This window comes from Electrophorus electricus, chromosome 17, assembly GCF_013358815.1.
Source record: "Electrophorus electricus isolate fEleEle1 chromosome 17, fEleEle1.pri, whole genome shotgun sequence".
Taxonomy (NCBI): domain Eukaryota; kingdom Metazoa; phylum Chordata; class Actinopteri; order Gymnotiformes; family Gymnotidae; genus Electrophorus; species Electrophorus electricus.
In genome coordinates this window covers 8,809,327-8,830,755 of record NC_049551.1, presented here as the reverse complement: position 1 = coordinate 8,830,755, position 21,429 = coordinate 8,809,327, and the positions used below count along the sequence as shown (strand labels likewise).

Below are 21,429 nucleotides of genomic sequence, written 5' to 3'. Positions count from 1 at the left end.
ACTTTTTATCCAAAGCAACTTACAATTATGACTAAGTACAACTTGAGCAAGTGAGGGTTAAGGGCCTTGCTCAGGAGACCCAACAGTGATAACTTGGTAGTGGTGGGGCTTGAACCAGCAACTTTCCAATTACAAGTCAAGTACCTTAACTGAGGAAATGACTTCAAGCAAATAAAGATTCAGAATAGTTAATGTATTTATTACTTCTTCAATGAATATTTTGTGCATAGGCCAAATAAATGCATCACAGTTTCCATTTGGCCGCTGTGTCAGGAATACGTGCGGGGAAGACGAGTGGATGTGCCCAGCTTGCCAGACCAACCAAACAGTCTGAACCAAGTGTTCCCCGGCAGGAGCTGGAAGACGCCACAAAGGATACAGTGGATTTGTTTCATTTCACGCTCACTGGGATTGGGAAGCAGGGATGGTAACTTTAACTAGGAAGTCAGTTGAACTAAAGGGCTTGAAATAAGCATTGAATGACAACAATCATGAATGTCAAAATTTAAACCTTATAGAGACATCTTGACATATAGTGTACATTTCTGAATGTGGGGAAAAATATTGCAGGACTCACAGTTTTATATAAGCAACAGTTTTCAGTCTTTGTGCATAAAATGAAAAAAAAAACCTAAAACATGCAAAAGATCACATATATGGCATGAGTGAAAATGGATATGAAGAGGAATGCTCTCTGTAGGAAGCAAACCAGTTGCAGCAGGGAGAAGAGGCTCTCTGCTATCTATACATCTGCACCACACCAGCTTCTGATTAGGAGCATCCATGTACCATCCACCAAAATGGTACACTTTAACTTCCCTTCAGTTAGCACTGCAAATTACTCCAGGCAAATACAGTGACTATGAGTTTGGGATTATAATACTGGGAGGGAGGGGGTGTTCCATTCTTTCTAGGTGTGGACAGTTATTGCTTTTGCAGCTGAAATGTGTTCTCTTCAACACGTGCTCAAACCTCGGCTCAATGCCTGTTTTAAGCATCAAGTCACCTTATTTCAGCTTGCAATACTAATACATGGTTAAAAGTGAAGAAGTTTTAATTTGATAAGTACTAAGTAATGCATTGTATTGCTGAGTATCAATATAAATGTAGAAAAATTATACAACTGAAACTAGTATTCCAAATAATATACTAGAGGAAACTTTTATAAGCTATAGGAAATATATTATAGGAAAATTGCCAAGTCAGGTGGTTACTGATTGAAACTTTGGCTTACAGTTTACATGAAAACATTTTGAACAAGCATGCATTAAATAACAGAGAAAAGAAAATGTTCAGTCTTACTACTCCTTAAATCTGTTTTTTCTCCTAGTATCTCAACACTAGCAGACCTTTCAACTGTTAACTATTTTACAGGATAACTAGTCCTAAATTCTGAACTCATTTAAACTCCATGTCCAAACAGCTCCAACTGTATTGCTTTTCATACATCCTGCCTCTTCTAGCAGTGTACATTGTATCCAGTGGTCAGTGAGAGATGTCGTAGTAGTAGTCTCTTAGCTTGGGCTCCACAACTGAGAAGCCAGGCCTCTCCTCTGGCCTGCACAGAAGCAATAACACAATCGAATGTGATCCTATTTGAGATCACATGACAGACAGTGACAATCAACATTTAGATCAGTTAAAAGAAAAAATCTTGGCTTATAAACAGCTTTAATTGTTTAAAAGTCTAAAGTTGATGTATACAAGAGCACATATAAAAAAAAAATTGAGAACTATGAAACATGTCTTCTGAAGACAGCATCCAAAAGTTCATACCACGCCAGGAACACCCTGGACTATAACATGCACAAATGCATTCTGGGTCACTCACTTGTATGTCCAGCATTTTTTCATAAGATTATACATCTCAGATGGGCAGTTGAGTGGGGCATCCATCCTGCCCCCATTCTCTATCATCTGGATGACTTCGTTGCCCTTCATGCCCTGTGCAGCACAGAAACACAACATCAAATCACACTCAGAAACCAGCTGAGAGCCCAACCATTGGGCAGTCAGTGCCAGCCTCAAAACCAGCTTTTGGGATAGTTGGATATTAAGTAGTTTCCCTGCTCTAACATGCAAGATTCCATTAAAAGGGGAACCTGTGCACTAATTCAGGTGTATATTTAAGGAGTGAAAAGGGTATAACTCTTTGATGGACAACTCTTTGGTAGCTAACTTATTGGTGGTTAACTCTTTGGGCAGCAGTAGCGCCTTTGCTTACCCACATGATTTGGTCATTAGAAAATGAAGGCTACTGTGCATAGGAAAGCTCCCTCAGTGAGTGTAGGCTGCCACATACCTTGTACGGCTTCTGTCCATACGAGAAAGCCTCCCACATCAGGACACCAAAGCTCCACACATCACTCTTGCAGGAGAACTTGAGGAAGTTCATGCATTCAGGTGCGTACCACTTTACCGGCCACTTTCCGTGGCCTTGGGACTGGATGAAAGGCAGAGAGCGACAACAGTCAACACATGGTTTAGCATGGTCTAGTCTCACAGTGTTACCAGCAAGAGATATAGACAAACACAACAAAATGTTAAAATACGATAAAAAGGAAAGCTAGGCTGAATACAGTATTTCTCAGTGTTATGCAGATTCCAAAGGCACCTTTAACTGTGCTGAACTGTACCTTGTAATAGTTCTCCTCCTCAGTGAGCGCTTTAGACAGGCCAAAGTCACTGATCTTTGCGTAGTGCTGGGTGACTAAGAGCACGTTCCTGGCAGCTAGGTCTCTGTGGACGAAGTTGTGCTCCTCGAGGTACTTCATCCCCATTGAGACCTGATGCACAAGTTCTGTGATATTCTTCGTACTGATGTGCCTGAGTGAAATGGCAAATAAATGACTAATTTGAGTTAAAATGGTTTTATTCTTTATTGATAACTGATAGCATTGCTAAGATTCTATTACTTTTTTTTAGGGCCACTGTCAGTCACAGTTAGAATCATCCTAATCCACCCACCACCACCACCAGCTTCATGCCTTAAAATGAGCTGTGCTTTAATAGACTGAAACAGTACACATTACACAAACTATTTTCATACACATCCCACAATACCCCCTTTCATTAACAGGCTTGACATGATATTTTAGATGATATATATGATATATTCCATTTACTTAAATGATAAGTCTGCACTTTCTTTTCCATTTTAAACATCAAGAGTTCACAAATAAAAATAAATCACAGCAAAAGTCAGTGTAAAAGAACCCTAAATAATGCTAGTTTGCAAGCACTGGGTGTAAGTAATAGCTCCATGAATCTCAAGCTATAACACCATAACCCCCACTGAGCTTGGGTCATTTCTCATATATGCTTTGTGGATCAGTTTGGTTTTGTATGTGACAATAGTTACCACATTAAATCAAGCATGTGGTCTTATTTTGGGAAATGCTCTAGGAGTGCTGTACTTGTTCTTTTGCAGGAACTTGTGCAGGGGCCCCAGCTCGGCCAGCTCCATAACCAGCATGAGGTTTTCGGCCTTACAGATGCCAATCATGCGCACGATGTAGGGGTTGTCTAGCTGCTGCATAACCTGAGCCTCACGTAGCATCTCCTCTTTCACGGCCACATTGTTCTCTTCATTCTTCAAGATCTTCACCGCCACTGGCTTCTGGTTTCTATAGCACACACACACAAACACACACACACACAAAACACACATACACAAAGACATGATGTCAATTGCACTGGCTACTATTACTAAAACACCACAGGCTTGAAAGCTAGATTATGAGGAAGTTTATATTCACAAACCTTCACATAAACAAAATGGTGGCTACCTGGGGGAATATTTTATACATCTGATAGCTTTAAAATATATAACATTAAAGTATTCACCACATCTGACCATGGATTTGAATCTCACATCCTCAACTGTGTGAAACCCAAAGGACACTTAAAAATATATGCTGTCTGCATTCAAAGACACTCACTTCCTCATGTTATAGATACCCTTGAGTACAGTGCCAAAGTTGCCTGAGCCCAGCTCGCCATCCTCCAAGTACAAGTCCTTCCGATCCACCGTAGTTGAGCGCAGCTCATCTGGGTCTGCGTATGGACTCTCGTACACCTCAGTATCCATGGGCATAGCTTCTGCATTTCAGCAAAGACACCAAGTGAGGAGAGAAGCAGAGAAGGGTGAAAGACTCATTGATTGGCTGTTGTCAGCGTGTGCAGTATGAAACAGGTTCCAAGATTGTCCCAAGCTACAGATACGACTGCTTCTCTATGTTTTAGCTGGTCTGAAACGAAACTAAAAACTAACCTGTGGTGGACAGTTTTGGCCTTGTGGCATAAGGGTTGGAATTGGAGGCCTGGGCACTTGAGGTAGTTGTTCTGATCTGTTGGCACAAAAGACAAGGGAAAGGTTGACACAGTAAAGACACACAGAGGTGCACAAACAGTGGCATGGCACCTGGTGACGTTGAAGTGGTACACGAGAACGCCACACGCTGGTTCCCAGTCTCCTTCATGGCCCCTTGCATTAGCACCTTCACACCTTCTTTAAACCTTTGCAAACAAATCTTTGGTTGTGTGTATCCTCTGACTTTCGAAATCTTACTGTATGACTTTTGAATATTCTGGTGAAGGACCATAAATGAGAGGAGAATCTCAGTCCATAATTAAGTCAAACAAACAAACAAAAAGCCACAAGATGAATTCATCACACAAAGTATAAAAAGATAAAGAATTAATGTTAGGCAGCCATAGGGAATGGTAGGCCAGTGTTTAGTTGAAAGTGTTCGGTAACTGATAATACTAATCTATGTTAGCAAGTTTAAACTACCATGCTATTTTTATTTGGATAAACTTACTTTATAAATTAGTTAATCTGCACTGTTTGCATTTGTTTTTGTTTTTTTTTTGTGTTTGTTGTTGTTGCTGCTGTTGTTTTTGTTGTTGTTTTGTTTTATTTTGTTTTAAAGTTTCAGCTAAAAACTGAGAAACATTCCTAGTGACCACTAGGTGACAGGATAGCGCTACTGTCCCACTGTACGGATTTGCATGGACTTAATCTTACAACTCTTCTTAGTATAAGAAAACATTCAAAGGTTCTGAAAGTTAAACAGTGTATGTGGATCTTTCAAGTTCCAAACCAAATGTCACTTTATCATATTGGTGCCATGCATATCATTTACAGCGGAAGCATATATTAATAAATGGGTCTGTTTTGAATAATGTACCACAAAGGAAAATCCATTTGATGGAATAAATGTGAAATATCAAACCAAAGCCTCTAGATTATGTTTAAACAATATGTTAAAACAATATGTAAAACTGCAAAGCTCACAATTTATGCATAATGTACATATAAGATTCTTCAACAACCTTTTTTTCTGCATTGTGAGATACTTTTGGTTTTCTCATTAATGTATGCTTATATTTCCTAAAATAACACACAGCAGGAATTAACTTAGATATGTATTACTTAAACTGGGAGCTTTTTCAGTTTTGAAATGGACATATTCACATCAAAATAACAAACTAATAAGTAATATTGTTCTGTCGGCTCACTGCCGGCGGGGCGCATGATGTGTGTGGAGGTAAGTGGTGGAAAAGATTAGAAAAGATGAGCAGCAAAACCACATGCAGTGGTGGATTAGAGCAGGGGAGGAGCGGACAGGCCGACATGGTAGTGCACCTTTTTGTGGCCAGGTTTGGGGAAGGAGTAGGATTTGATTCTGGAGAGAATCCCACCTGTGGCAAGTCGCTAGAAACCACAATTTTAGAAAGGATAAAGTTATTGTCTTGAACCCTACCCTGCATTACTCATAACTGTGACCCATACGCACTGCTTAATGAGTTTTATCAGGACTAAGATATCTATTCGAAGCCTGGAGATGAATGACAAAGAGGTCATTTTTTTGCTATCAAGATTAAAAAACAAGACAGCACAGTTTATTACAGGCAACATAAAACCCACTGAACATGTGATGTCACTGTCATGCCCATGTTGAGGTACTCTAAATTGCAGGCACCGTTGCCCTGAAATATCAGTTTCTACCTGTGAACTATTATTGTGTGTCAATATTATGGTGCAGAGGAAAGTTTACAACAGATGGTGTGTACATACAATAAATGGTTCATATATGTTCTTGTATTGGTGCAATACCAATAAAGTGTGCATCAGAGACTAAAGGGTGCCTGCAACAAATGTCTGTAAATGTCTAATTCTTCACCTGATCAAATTTTTCACACTCTCTGATTCTACACACTCTCTTCACCTGATCAAATTTATGGTTTGGACATTTTTTTTCATTTATTATTCAAGAGCAACACTCACCATTGGATGATTGGAAGGAATTGTTGGACGGCCTAGGCACAATAAATATAACAATGAATATTCAATTTACACATTCACACATTCAGTCATCGATAATTTCTGTTTTACTAAGCATCCATAATACATTAACTTTTCCTACAGCCCACTGATCAACCCATCCATCCATCCATCCATCCATCCACTTTTAGAGGAAACATTGCTACCATCAGGTCGTGGGCAGGGTTCAGTCAACACCCTGAGCAGTCCATCGGGCTTGTAGGAGTAGTGCTCCACCAGCTACACAGAAAAATACACGAGTGAGTCGATATACTGCAGCCACTCTGATTTTTAAGAGCTCAAATTCAAACACAAATTTTACAAAAGTCAAATATACTGGGCCAACAAAATAAACTGACATTAGACTTAAATATACAACTAGCAAAAACACATACTCAATTCAAAATAAATTAACATAAATTTATACAATTGAGCAAAATAATTGAAGCAGGGCATTCTAGTTTTTTAAGGCAGAAAACTCTAATTATAAAATTAAATGCAAGTTATTACATCTTCTTGTAATTAGATTCATGTTGAACCTCCTCCAAAAGTTCACCGGGTATAATTCAACCGTCTGCACATGAGCAGTATAATTACCTGCCAGAGAGTGTCAAACTTCTTCCCATCAGGAATTGAGAGTTTGCCAGTTTTGTCCTTGTCTATGCGGTAGTGCATGACCTGGCCATTGTGTAAGAGACAAAGAGCAAAAGAGCCACTGGCATCTCGTTGCCGTATCCTGTTAACAAAAGACAGATGCTAAATCAAACATATCAGACCAAGAACACTTGAAATAAACAGTGTAAGAGGAAGCCTTTCACCATCCTGTACATTTCTAATATTGATCAAAGACACTGCAACTGACCACAGCATTATTCTGGCCAAGGGCTACCAATAGGTGGCACTACAGCATAATGCAAAATAATGCAGAACAGCACATGAATACAAATGTTTCCTGTATGTTATTTTTGTCAAAGTAACCAATGGACTAGAAAAACACTTTTCCTGTATTACGTTATAAGACCAAGCTTCCACTGCACTACAACAAAGAACAATAAACAAAAAAAGTTATTGTCTACCAAAAATCATGGTGGGAATTCAGAGGAGAACACTTATTCATTTTATAAAGTTATAATTGTATCTATATAGGACTTTCCCTGCTATTGTCATCTTAATTCCAGAAACCAGCTTAGCCTAATTAACAAATGTTAATTCGACATTATTCAATACAGAACATTTTTTATAGTTTGAAAATAATCATTTTCTGAGGTAAAATTATATAGATATGTTATAGTCTCTTTCATGCTAGTCAGTGCAAGTGCAACACTCTCCTGCTTTAATTATACAACACCAATATAAAGTGTTGCACTTGCACTGACTAGCATGGAAAAAATTATAACACAATTTATACTTATTTAGCCAAAGAACCTCTCCTAAGAAATGCTTTCAATGAAGTAGCATATTAAAAAAAAATTACAATGCAAGTCATTATGGAGGGGTATTGTGAACACAAACTCTATCACAATATTGCATGAGACTCAATTGCAACAATAATAAATGTAATTACACCGTTAGTACAATACAATATAAATATATTTTTGTTATGCTATTGCACAAATTAAAATTTGTACAATGAAAACAAAAAGAAAATGCATTGCAGTTTTTGCACAGTTCAGACACTTCGATATTCTATTTAAAGTGACTTGAGATAAAAGTGTGGCATTACACCCAGTGTCACATCACAGCCAGACAGCCTCATCCACATTCTGTGTCATGTACACACATACATACACATGCCAAACATGTACACTGGCACTCCTCCTCCAACTGTTTCTTTGGTCACTTCAGGAAGTCCTGTGCAACAATGTGAGAGCGGAAACCACTGTGTTTCTCTGTGAATGTGCGTGCGTGTGTGTGTGTGTGTGTGTGTGTGTGAGAGAGAGAGAGACACACACACACAAAAAGAGAAATGGTGTAAGCTCTTAAAAACGACTTACGGTGAAGTGCTAAAAGGGGCTTTCTGAGAAGATAATAAGTACCACTGAGTTTCAGAATGTTCTCTGGATAGCCCTCAACATCTTCATAATTACTGGAATAATCCTGATTACTTCAGTCTTCCCTAACCAAATAGATTCCAATAAAATCTGAAAAATTACTGAGATTGATTTGATTCAACTTTTTAAATTATGCTAAGAAATGTCTTTAAAATGAATAAACATTGATACTTGCTAAAATCAAGTTATTGTAAATATAAATATTGTAAATAAAATTCACAGTAGAATGATGAAATGTAAAAATTTAATGAAATTAAAATGAAATTAAATAAAAATAGTGAACAGCTGGTGCTACATGTACAACTTTCATGTTTTATCACAAACAATAGCCAGCAGAGAAATACAATTGTTATTGTTCCACAATATATATAAAATGGAATATATAAACCAAATATTCCAAAATAATCCCATATAGCATCTTTCCTGGATCTATTATTACTGATTATTAGTGATTGTTTGTCTCTTCTAATTATCATTAATGGTCTATAGTCTATTACTAAACTGGAATTTATTTTTAAATATATTTATAAAAATGAATCCAGTATCCCCAAATAAAGGTAAAAATCTTTATTTGTTTTTCACCTCTTCTCAGCCTATAGCTCAGACCTGTTTGATCACGTGCTACAGTAACCTTGTGTCAAATTGCTGTGAGTTTAGGGGAGGGAGAGGTGGAGCTGGGCACTAAGTGCATGCCACAGGCAGGACCTGTTTGCTGCAAGGGTACTTACAGAAACTTGCCATTCGTTTGCGGAGCACTGAGTAACCGTGGCTCCGAGTCGTCACGCGTAATGGTGCCGTGGAACCAGGGCATCTTCTCATGCGCTGTGGTGGCGATCAGCTTCTCCAGCTGAGGTCTCTGGCTAATGATTGCCTGATCTAACGCGGCACCCTGCTCAAAATACAGTTCTTAGTCTATTTCACAGATACCCAAAATAAATAATAATGGCACATGATTCTTATCAGGAAGGATATGAAAATGGACAAACAACTTTCTCAACTCTGCTAGCACTTGCAGTCATTTCAGTGTGCGAAATACAGTCAAAAGATAAAGAAAGTCCCAGCATGCCATTACAAATTAATCGTTTCCTGCATCACTCATGTAATAATAAAATGGTGGTAATTCCTCCTAGCATATGAGACCAAATTTACTTGACTGAGACGTACTGCCAGAATGAAGTGCAGCTACAAACCTGCAGCTTCCAGGTCTGTTTTACATACAGCCGGATCAGCTCCTCCTTAATGTCCTCAAAGGCACCCACTTTGGGCTGCACCCCACGCGGCCGTTTGCAGGGTTTCTTCAGGAGGCAGATGAGCCCATCCGATTCCTGCGCATGGTAGTCGATCACGTCCGCCGGTGTGCGGTGCGACTTGCCTCCCGCTATAGCGTATGTCTCGTTCAGCTCCTTCTCTATGGTATAGTGGTAGCACTGGCGGCTGAAGGCCACTGACAGGGCATAGCCACCCAGGTAGTTGCGGCTCTGCCGGAGCAGGTAGAGGCCGTCGCTCAGTCCTCCCTGCTTCAGATGGTCCTCTGCCTCCTCTCGTGTGATGTTGCCGTAAAAGAAGGCCAGGCCCTGCACCAAGTCCGCCATGCTGGTACGGCCAGCTGCGACTGCCCAGAGGAATCCTACTCACTACTGTCCCCTGAAAGAGAGAGAACATGGATTTGGGTCTTTGTAATCAATTTATAGCCTTAAATATTTTTTTAAAGTAGTGAGGATCAGTCACTCTGAATCTATAGTGAGGATCAGTCACTGAAGTATGTAATATTGTGGATGACAAGTAAGCCCAAGAAAGAGGAAGATTCAAGCAGCTGTAGAGATAGCATGAACCTATAAAAGAATTAAATTGAGACATTGATGGATATGAGCAATTTATTTCTTTTTTTTTCCAATCATTGGCCACACTGTGACAACACCAACATGCCACTATGAGGGCTCAAAAACACATTACATTGCACGCCATGCGGCCACTCAGATATGTGGCTTATTCTGTACCAGTAAGAGTATATTTTGAATATTTAGTAGCAGTTCACTTTATAGTGTGGGTGATGCTTTGGGAAACAACTGAGCAGCATGCCTGTGACTGACACATCAGCATGCCTGCTACCAGCATGCCTGCTACCAGCAGCTGCCACTAATCATGCTTCTAAAACATTTGTTCACTTCTGATATTTCTTCTTAGTGAATCAACTTGATAATGCTAATGAAAAAGAAGAAAAATTTTAATAAGGAGAAGGAGAAGATGAGGAAGTAATTATTTAACAATATTAAATGTCTTCATTTAAAACATTTTTTGAGGAGTTTAGAGCAGCATTTGGGAGATATTTCATTGCCACAAAATAAGATGGAAATGCTATGTTAGTGTACAGAACTAGCACAAATGATAAAGATCTCCAATCATGTTTTCTTAACTTCTTAAAAATGCAACTAAAGTAGAGCACAGAGCTAAAGATTTGAGACTGGTGCATCCATTAAACTTCAAAGCTGTATGTGGTGCAAATTTCAACACTTAGATAGTTATAACCTGGAGGTTAATTTATACTAGCAGGAAGCAAGATGCTGGCAGGGAAACATACACTGAGAGAGGATCATATAAGCTTGAACACCCCTGTGGGACCTCCAAACAGATAAACAAGTGGTGTGCAACTAGCATGACATTGTGATGCAGAAGACAGCACTGGTAGCCTTCATACAAGTAGGATGCACCTATATTTAAAAAACAACATCCATGATAAGGATGTATCATGGTATACATCCTGTTGTCCTTTTCCATATGAATTAAAATCTTCAGCCCACCTTCGACACTCAGTGCAGTGACTTCAAAAGAGAGAACAGTGAGCACAGGTAGAGATGCAGTACTCCTGACATGCAGCTCTGACCACAAAAGATTCCAAACAGAGAGAGGACGGCAGCCTCACAAAGCACGAAAGCTCATTGTTCTGGTAATGGCACCTTGTACCAAATAGTAAAATAAGAAAGAAATAACCATCTAGATAGATGTCTTTATTTAATAGACAAATAGACATCTCTATTTAAAGTATATATTCCATATAGATTATTACATCTATGCATTTATTTACTTATTTATTTATTATTATTTGGTTGATTGTTACATTTTTCTTTTTTGTTATTTATATGCCATTTAATTACCTTTTACTATTAATAATATATTATATACAATACTCCACAAAAATCTAAGTAAACAGTAATATGTATGCAAATTAAATTAAAGTTTTTTGTTGTTTTTTTCTACTGGAAGAACACAAATACCCAAACTTCACCTAGATACCCAAAACTTCACCTAGATTTTTAATGACAAAAAAGTATCTTTTTGCAGGATAATGACTTTAAACACTGAAACACAATGCAAATGTACAGATGGAACACATATGGAACACACAGGGCAGCACAGGTCTCTCAACCTGAGGTTGTATGGGAGCATATGGACAGAGAAAATACTATTAGTCAGGAGCTTGGAAGAGTTTACAATGGGGCAACACTGTTGAATTCCGAATGGTGACGTAGATGTGAAAGCCATTTTTATTATTGCATTTCAATATTTATGGGGGAAAAAGTCAAAGACCTGTTGGCAAGGTGAAAATACAACAAGTTGAAAAAAAAATGTTAAAAGAAATTAATACACATATATAAGCAGTGTCCCACATAATTCATAATTTTGTTGTTTATTCATGCTCTAATAGTTCTTTAAGACGGAAACGCAACAGAGAGTGGCCATAAGCATTAAGTATCAAGAAATATATCTGAAACTAATTTGCTAAGGGTAAAACAGCTGAACATGCTTAAAGCAGCACTTCTTACTTTGTTGTTTAAACATCAGGACAAAAATTAACTACTCTTTTCTCGTAAATACTCTTAGACCATTTCTAGTATGCCAGTATGTCAGTCATTTACAAGTAAAATTGTACTGTTACAAAACAAGATAAAAAGTGTTTCTCAACTAGTGCAGAAGAGCAATATGCAGCAGTTTTTTTGACCCATCATGGCACATCATCATAGATATTTAAATAAATTGATATTTTATCAGATTTTCGGGCAGGGGGGCTGGGGGTTGGGGGGGAGGATTAATAAAATTAACATGTTAGAAAAGATGATAGCAGAGCAAATTTTTTGTTCAAACAAAGCTTTGTACTGCTTGCTTCAAAGTGACTATCTAATAAGAGATCAGGCATGCTAGCCCACAACACATACAAGATACATGCTATGAAGAATAAAGCTTACCTTTTCCATATTTCATTAAAAAATAAGAAATTTCCCGAAGACCAGTGCATGTTTCATTTAGATCTACATAATAGCTCTATTTACAGTATCATCCCTTTTTTCCATTAGGAAACGTTTCTTTTCTTTACTGAGTTTCTTAATAATAGATTTATCATAAATTGTAATAATACAATAATGCTTATTTTTCACATCATAACAACTGTTTTAAGCACTGCTAGCACCACCCAAATGTTCACATTAATAACGTCTGAAAAACACAGAGATGAAACAACAAAATATTGCAATTTTAATTCAACATCCCTTTAGAGGTCTAAATTTAGGCCTCTGTCACATTAGGAAAAATTAGGATAAAATGGAATTATCTGTAATGTCACATTATATAGACAATTATACAGCCACCATGAAGCTAAAACTGAGCAGTACTGAGTTAGAGTCTTACCTTAGCAAGTCCACAAGTCCCTTCTAATTGAGGCTGCAGTGCTATACTGTTGCAACCATGTTGAAGTGGTATCTAGTTGAGCAGGATGTGGTATGGCGAAAACTGACTGGATAGTTCAAACGCTATAACTCTACAAAGACCCCCCACTTGACAAGAGAATCTTCACAGCAAGGGCTTTCAAAGCATGCAAGGGTTGACAAGAACTGAAAAGAAATTAGTTCTGCTGTGTAAAAAATGGAGCTTACTGCAAATATAAAAATGAATTTAGCTTTGAGTAGAGCTGATGCTAAGCTTCCTCATTTTAAGTAACTTGTAGCTACTTCCTTCAGTCTATTTTTTTAAGTCTAAATTCTGACTTCCCCCTTTTAACACAAGTACATATATATGAGCCACTGGGTTCAAGTGGAAAAATTAACATATTTGAGTCACGTCAAATAAGGCCCTATGGTCACTAGAACTTTCTATGAATTATATTAATGTAACTTTTCTAAGTTTAAAACTACACCATTTCATGTAAGTTCAGCACATAACACACAAATTGTACAAACTGATATAAATAAACTTGATAATACTAATGAAAATGAAAAACAAGAGAAATTCAAATAAGGAGAAAAAGTAGAAAATGAGGAAGTAATCATTTAACAATATTAAATATTTTGTTTTATTTAAAATAATTTGGGTAAATGTTTCAAGGGGAGTTTAGAGAAGAATTGGGAGATTTTTCATTGCCTTAAAATAAGATGGAAATGCTGTTTTAATGTACAGAACTAGCACATATATTAAAGATTTTCAGTCATGTTTTTCTTAACTTCTTAAACATTCAATTAAAATGGAGCACAGACTTGAGACTGGTATACTCATTAAACATCAAGGCTGTAAATTGTGCAAGTTTCAACACTAGGATAAGTTACAACCTAGGGGTTAATTTATAGACAATCCAGCATCTTGTAGCAAGATGCAAGATGTTGGCAGGGAAACATACACAGTATAATACTGCAGTATTATGCATATTATTGTGAAAAGATTTTTTAGCATCTAGCATTTTTTAGCAACTAGCATCTTGCTAGAAATCTTTAGCAACTTTATATACAGTATGTTTGCATGTATGCAGCTCCTTAATATCAAGCATGATTTAGTACTATTTTCACTTCATAGAAAAAGAAAGAGGAAGCTATGTGAGCTGTGAGTAACCCATTAAGCAATGAGTAAGTTTAAAAATTGCTTTTCTTACTATTAGAAGACCAAAATGAAATGTCATATGATTTGTTTGGTAAAGGCTGACCATAAAGCCTCTTTTCTGAATTCTTCATTTGAAGAAACTAATACATCTCTAAAAAGATGTGTGAGTGATAAAACAGCCAGGATCTGTCAATACAGTTTTAAGCAGATATCAGATATAGCAGATGTAGAATAAAATGAGTCATGTATATGCTAAGCAGTTGAATGGTTATATACTATACATATATCTGAACTAAAATTTAAACTAAAAAGAAATGTAAAGATGGAAACATATCAGTGAAATAACAAAAACATTTTATCTAATATTTATAATAAATAAGTCATACTTAACCAGCATAAAACATAATTCTGCCTGTGCATGTGATTAGTATGCAAAGAAATTATGGGATTAAATATGTTTAAACAAAATACATATGAGTGTAAATTTACATAATGAATTTCATAATGTAAATCGTGTAGAACATTGCAATAAGCACAGGGTCATGGCCAGTGGAGCACTGTGAACGACATCTGTGCGATATGGACCACTGAGGTGAAACCACTCATGATGTTTGCTGATAATGGCCAGGTTATGCCACACTGCCTCCCCTTACCCCACCTAGCTAATGTTAGCTTCTTTTGTTTCAGAGATCTGTACTATTTATTCCATCATGTTCCTTCTGGGGAGAGGAAAGCAAATTATTTTACTTATAAATTATTGAAAATATATACTCATGCAGCTGCAGGTGCAACAATACCAACAATAAGTTATTGTTGCTTCGACATGGATCTTTAAATGATTGGTCTACTGTTTTACAGATGCAGAGGTGTGTAACTTGGCTTATTTTTTTTACAGGGAATAGGTTCACATCAGTCTGCTGAGATGCAAGCCCTCTGACATCATTTTGCAGATGTGTGACATTTAACTCAGTGCGCTTACCTAAACTACTTTATATGTGGCAACTCTTCAAATGTTTTTTTTTCTTTTCATGACATTACTTTGGGGTTAAACCATTTTTGTTTTCATCAAGCCTTGTAAGAGTGCAAAGGTAGCATATTCGCATACTTAAACCTATTTTTAGAGAGCCCAGCATGTTCACCGGAAGTCTTCGGAAATGCTTTTACTCATTTTACTCTCCAGGTGCACATAACTATCCGAATAGTTAGGTGCTTAGTTTGATTGTCTTAAATACCAGCTATAACCATCAGGGGGCAGAATCGTTCTTAAGGAAAAAAATATATATATCTATATATCCACATTGAACGCAAAGTTTACATCTTAAAATGTTATACTTGCATTTCTTCCCCACAGCCCCCCACCCGCCCATTTTTTAAAAATAAAATAAAGTTAGATGAAACCAAATCCCATTGACATATTTGCTGTTATCGTTCAAAAATACTTTTAGTAGCAAAAATGGCTTTTAAAATGCAACAGTATTATACAAAGAAAACCTTTAATTCCACCCAATGATTATAATACAATTAAACAAATATCAAAGTGTAAAAATAGTTAAAATGTTACAAGGGGCTATTTGAGGCTGTTTTGGATATCCTGGATGAACTGGAATAAAGATAGTGTGTGTGTGTGTGTGTGTGTGTGTGTGTGTGTGTGTGTGTGTGTGTGTGTGTGTGTGTGTGTGAGAGAGAGAGAGAGAGAGAGAGAGAGAGAGAGAGAGAGAGAGAGAGAGAGAGAGAGAGAGAGAGAGAGAGATGGCCTCTTGAGGGAAAGGGAAAAGGTTATATAATTGGGGGGACCCTAAACAACAATAGCAGTCGTCTGAAACATTTCTGTGCGATATTCTTGACAGTGTCTATTTATAGACTGGATGATATCTCAATACACATTGAAGATTACCCGTCATTTAGGCTTTGATAAATATACACCACTCGTATGTCTTATCGCGTAACGATTCCACAGGAGTAGACTTTTAATTAAGTATGATAATACATTGTTTTGATAAATTTGTTTACTTAAGATATCCATAGTCTACTGGTGGCAGGTGCCGGCTTCCCAGCAAGCTACTCACGTTGTGGGGGTTTCTTACTTTTTCAAAAGGGGGAGTTGCAAAGCAGTGAGATTCCACTTTACGTCACCAAGAGCGAACCCACACAGAGCGACGCGAATCTCACAAAGCTGCGGCTTTCAAAATTGGAGTCAGCGATCGAATGGATTTTTAGTGCAAGAGCAACCTCACATGCGGAAAGACAACAGCCATTCCATAATTTCTGTTACGCCGTACAATATGATAACAGGAGCCTAAAGTTTTCTCTTCGCCAGTATATTAGGTGAGTGTTTTGTTTGTTATAATTGTGTGTGAAATAATTACTACAGGCTACGCCCTGCCAATTTAATCGAGTTCATTATGTGTATCAAAAGCCAATTCGTGAGTTACTCTTAAGAAAAAAATACAAAGCAAGAAATGAACAGAAGTGCGATGCCGATGTACTTACAGCATGCTACGTCTTTTTCTATGGCTTTTATCTTTCCTGCATCTTCTGTGCATCTTGCCTGCATCAGCAGCAGATTACATCCAACGGCGCAATATCATAGCTTCGACAACAATGTGCATTGCGAAAAAAAACCGAGCCGTGTTCAATACGACAAAACGAACCTCGCCACTCATACATTACCTACTGTACGTGTCTACGTGAGATCGGCTGAAACAAAATCCGAAACTCTTCTTATTAAGCAGTAGCCTGTCCTAAGTAAGGAGCTACGTTTGCAGTTTCTATATTTTGTGGATATTAGGCTTTCTTCAGAGAAACCTCTGTCGAAACAGAACTACAAACTAACCAACGTTTTCAGGCGATGAAATGATTCTCCTTATGATCTTCTACACAATAACGATTGCAGCACAAGATGTGTAGCTATATATACACACCTACTTTGACGCACGGTAGAATATGTTCCTCTTGTTATACAGCAGTTTTGCGCAGGAAGGAAATTTTGCTGATGGGTAGGCACGTGTGTATGTACACTATCCACTGAGCAGAGGAGATTGTGGATATATTCTCAGCTGGTGTAATAGCAGAGTTTTACTTAATAGTAACACGTGAGCCATTTAACTTGCTTTTTTCACCAAAAGCGTAAGTTGATTCAACAATTGATGGTTCTTCATATTAAAACATGTCAAACAGAACACGCTAAATCTGCTAATGATATGTATTCCTTTATTTATATTAAAATAAATTTGATATGTTAAAATAAATAAACACTCAAATGAATAAATATTTATTTATTAATTAGTTGTACTTATGAGAGAGTATATCATTGTCTAATTTTTTGTTCCCTCTACTGCTAAGATTTATGCCAGAGCAGAACTATGCCAGAGCAGAGCAACGATTACCGGGTGGTGGTATTTGGGGCTGGAGGGGTCGGCAAAAGTTCCCTCGTGCTGCGCTTTGTGAAGGGGACTTTCCGCGAGAGCTACATCCCCACCATAGAGGACACTTACAGGCAAGTGATCAGTTGCGACAAGAGCATCTGCACACTGCAGATAACCGACACGACAGGTAGCCACCAGTTTCCTGCCATGCAGCGCCTGTCCATCTCCAAGGGCCACGCCTTCATCCTGGTCTACTCTGTGACAAGCAAGCAGTCGCTGGAGGAGCTGAAGCCCATCTTTGAACAGATCTGTCAGATCAAAGGTGATGTGGAGAGCATCCCCATTATGCTAGTGGGCAACAAGATTGATGAGATGAGCGGGCGTGAAGTAGACACCGGTGACGGGGAGGCCCTGTCCAAGAGATGGAAGTGTGCCTTTATGGAAACGTCAGCCAAGACCAACCACAATGTGAAGGAGCTCTTTCAGGAGCTGCTCAACCTAGAGAAACGCAGGACTGTCAGCCTCCAGATCGACGGCAAAAAAAACAAGCAGCAGAAACGTGCTGAAAAGCTCAAAGGGAAGTGCGTGGTCATGTGAGGTGTAGGAGGAGGCATCCTGCTGCTGGGCTCATCAGAAGAGAAAAACCAAGGACATATGAGTTCCAGCGATGCAGCAGTTCTAACTAGCACCATTTTATGCCTGGCAAAGGGAGGGATCTATTCTTTACCATAACATATTCCTCTGATAGGACATTCAGTGAGTGAAGGGACTGTGGGCTTTTAAGATGAGGACATGTCAGACAACTTACAGACAACGCCTTGCAGAACCATTCTAGAATTAAGACTCTTTTACACAGTAATGGTTTGACAAATGAGCATGGGATTTATTCACTTTATGCAAGTTCATCCCAGATCCCAGATCCTAATTGCCAACATCATTGCTTAGTGCTTGGCAACCTCCCCCATACATTAAAGACAGTTCACGTACAGGTAAACAGAAACTTCAAGGTGCATGGATCCATTGAATGGTAGCACTAACCACTGTTGAAACAGTAATTAGGAAATGAAGACCTAAGATTGGTGAAGTGTGAGCAAGATTTCAAACATCATATACCTAAATGACTAATTTGCCCCTCAAGATGCATGTTACACAGAGCAATATGGGTGAAGGTTATTCAGGTTAGAGAGCCTATTTTAAAAGATGCTGAATTGGTCATATTACAGTGTAAATCAACATAGTAGAAAGGCTCAGATCCAGAGGACAATGGTGATAGAGTATTACACTAATGACCTTTATGAAGATATTACAGTTTTGGTGGTATAAAGTTACATTTTCATGATTCGTTAAGTAAACAATTTGCATAAACAGTGCATTAGTGTGTAATGGATAGTCATATGCCTAGTCACATCAAAGCGTTAACTTGTACTTTTGATGTGAAATAATATTCACATAATAATATTGTGTTTAAGGAATATTTACATTTAATTTCTATTTTACATAATGGATAACCAATTCAGCATCTATTGTATTCCATGTGTCAACACCATCATCATTTTAAGTTAAGGCATGTTTCAGTACTAAGCCTATTCAGAATATAAGACTGTAGCCTGAAATATCAGACACTGAAGCAGAATCACACAGATGTAAAACAAATGGAACAATATTTTTCTCAAATTAGACTTTTTAGAGATTTTATTTATTTGTCAACCATCTACCTGCCGTAAGGCTAAGCTCCACTGGTAGACAGTATGCTTAATCATCACTGGAAGCTGAAAATGAAAATATTACAATAAAGGAAAAAAATTTTGTTTAAAATGTTATCTCCAAAGATTCATTCAGTACTTTAAAGTGCATATTCCAGATCTAATCTTAAAATAAACTAACCTTGCATGACAGTATCCTGGAGGTGTTTTAAAGTATGCCAAATTTAGGATCTCAATCAGTGTACAGATGTTATTTCATTCAAAGAATTCAAAATGTTGCCTTTGTGAGTGAAGTACTGAGGCAATTAATGAAACTGCTTGGTCCAATGAGAATGGCAAGAATGTGTAGTTTACGTAAAGCTTCTTGATTGGATTGCATGATTAAAGCAGCTGTAGGAGAGGGCTTCAGCTCTGCAAAGTCAACACAAATCCCTTCCAGAATCTTCTTAAATTCTGCTTAACAAGCAAACAAATATGTTTGTACAGGTATATTCTAATATGAATAACCATCTACAACCCTTTTTCAGAGACATAACTTGTATGTTTTAGCATGATGGATCTTGTAATTATAACGGCAGAATCTGGCTTTTTAGCTATCTTATATTCCTGCTTTGTCTGCCTTTACATCAGTACTATTAAGAGTACGTCATGTTCAGTGAGCGGTTTATCTAAGTGCCACATTGTCATGGAAATGTTTCTAGTATGACTGCAACAAAAAATGTAAAAGAATGACAAGTAGATTTCTCAGTAGTGAAATTACGGTATGACCAGATGTCTATCCAAAAATTGTCTAGCTACAGGCACCAAAATGGTAACAAAAGTTGGTGGTATGCATTATTTGGGCAGGAAAAGTGCTTAGACTCAGTGCTGATGTTAACTACGCCTGTTTGTTATGCCGGAATTGTAAAATAAGTATCATGTAATATTGTTTTGATGAAATTGCTGTTAAACATCATGTGTGCCTACAAGTTTATATATCATTGTATATAGGTCATAAAATAAAGAAAGGTATGCATTTCATCTTGTATCTGTTTTGCTTACAACATATGAAAAAACAACAATTAAAGGTTTGTACCAAAATGTGTGGTGCACACACGTGCATTGGTGTGTATGTGTGTGTGCATGTGTGTATGTGCTGGTAGGTGCATGTGTTTATGTGAGTGGGTGGGTGGGTGTGTGTCTAGAAGTTAACAGCGATTCATTCTGATACATAGGTAAGCCTCACTGGTTAAGAATATCTGGCAAGAGCTGAAAATACTTGTGAGAGCCTGAACATCCCTGCCAAAACTTCGCACCTGACTGGTATATTACACTACTGAGATCAGCTGGTATACTCTTAGCCTTGCCAATGCAGTCTAATATCATTTATTCTGCATTCAGTCAAAAAAAGACAAAACTCCTGGAAGAGGACTGCACACTTCTGGCCACTACTGTGTAGGAAGGGTTTAGTTCATTCACATATGATCATTTAAAAGTGTTTGATCAGTACTATTTGTTTACTCGATCTTACAAAAAAAACAAAAAAACACTTTATGTGTGTATTATAATATTAGAGGACATCCATGTCCTGCAAACACTAATGAGGCTGCTTAATTTATTGACAGATTCAGTTCAAATTTCTCTGAAGGTTACACCAAATGGCTACACTTTAAAGAATCTGCATTATCTGCATTTATCTAGTGTACTGTAAGTGGACCACACATTACTGAAAAGGAGATACAGTTCAGTACAGTTGTTTCAAGTTAGACTTGAATGATGGTTATCCTGTGCATGGTTATATCAGATGTTCTGTTTTTCCTGGTTCCAAAATCCAAAGGTTTTTGAACATTTGAATTATCCTAATTGCTGTATATTCTTTCTGGACCCATGCTGTCCTGTAAGGCAGCATGACATTTATGATATACTTGTAAGATGCTCAGCTAATTCCAGGTCTAAGGGCCAAGATGAGTCACCGACCTGCCTCAGACCCCTGCACTTCAGAGCTGCACCTGGAATGGTCATCCCAGTGATGGCAAGGAGCCCCTCTGCCTCCTCACACAATGGATGGTGTGAGCACACTGATTAATCAGGAGAAAAGAAGGGGAGGTCTACCTGCAGTATGAGATATGACTAATCAGGCCGTA

At 37.8% G+C, this 21,429-nt stretch overlaps 2 protein-coding genes across 4 annotated transcripts; one reads left to right on the top strand and one right to left on the bottom strand.

Annotated features, from left to right (window-relative positions):
- Window positions 1-393: 393 nt before the first annotated feature.
- On the bottom strand, window positions 394-17,362 carry syk (spleen tyrosine kinase). 3 transcript variants are annotated; one of them, XM_027009036.2, is made up of 14 exons: window positions 16,729-17,362; window positions 9,570-10,023; window positions 9,108-9,268; window positions 6,926-7,064; window positions 6,496-6,568; window positions 6,293-6,324; window positions 5,651-5,719; window positions 4,274-4,349; window positions 3,942-4,101; window positions 3,417-3,626; window positions 2,637-2,826; window positions 2,303-2,443; window positions 1,832-1,944; window positions 394-1,558 (listed from the first exon to the last, which is right to left on the bottom strand). In XM_027009036.2, exons 2-14 carry the CDS (start codon window positions 9,969-9,971, stop codon window positions 1,486-1,488), a joined length of 1,839 nt encoding a protein of 612 aa, XP_026864837.2. In that variant the 5' UTR covers window positions 9,972-10,023; window positions 16,729-17,362; the 3' UTR covers window positions 394-1,485. The 3 variants fall into 3 exon arrangements, with proteins under 3 accessions (XP_026864837.2, XP_026864836.2, XP_026864838.2); XM_027009035.2 differs by lacking the exon at window positions 16,729-17,362 and adding an exon at window positions 13,060-13,394; XM_027009037.2 differs by lacking the exons at window positions 5,651-5,719; window positions 16,729-17,362 and adding an exon at window positions 13,060-13,394.
- On the top strand, window positions 16,340-20,326 carry LOC113576752 (GTP-binding protein Di-Ras2). Its single transcript, XM_027009038.2, has 2 exons — window positions 16,340-16,563; window positions 17,581-20,326. The coding sequence occupies exon 2, from the start codon at window positions 17,601-17,603 to the stop codon at window positions 18,198-18,200; it is 600 nt and encodes a 199-aa protein (XP_026864839.1). The 5' UTR covers window positions 16,340-16,563; window positions 17,581-17,600; the 3' UTR covers window positions 18,201-20,326.
- Window positions 20,327-21,429: the final 1,103 nt, after the last annotated feature.

Coding starts and splice junctions, on each gene's coding strand:
- syk (XM_027009036.2), bottom strand. CDS start 9,971: ATGGCGGACTTGGTGCAGGGCCTGGCCTTCTTTTACGGCAACATCACA. Junction 7,065..9,107: donor CAAACGAATGGCAAGTTTCT/GTAAGTACCCTT, acceptor TTTTGTTAACAG/GATACGGCAACGAGATGCCA. Junction 1,945..2,302: donor ATGGACAGAAGCCGTACAAG/GTATGTGGCAGC, acceptor TGTGCTGCACAG/GGCATGAAGGGCAACGAAGT.
- LOC113576752 (XM_027009038.2), top strand. CDS start 17,601: ATGCCAGAGCAGAGCAACGATTACCGGGTGGTGGTATTTGGGGCTGGA.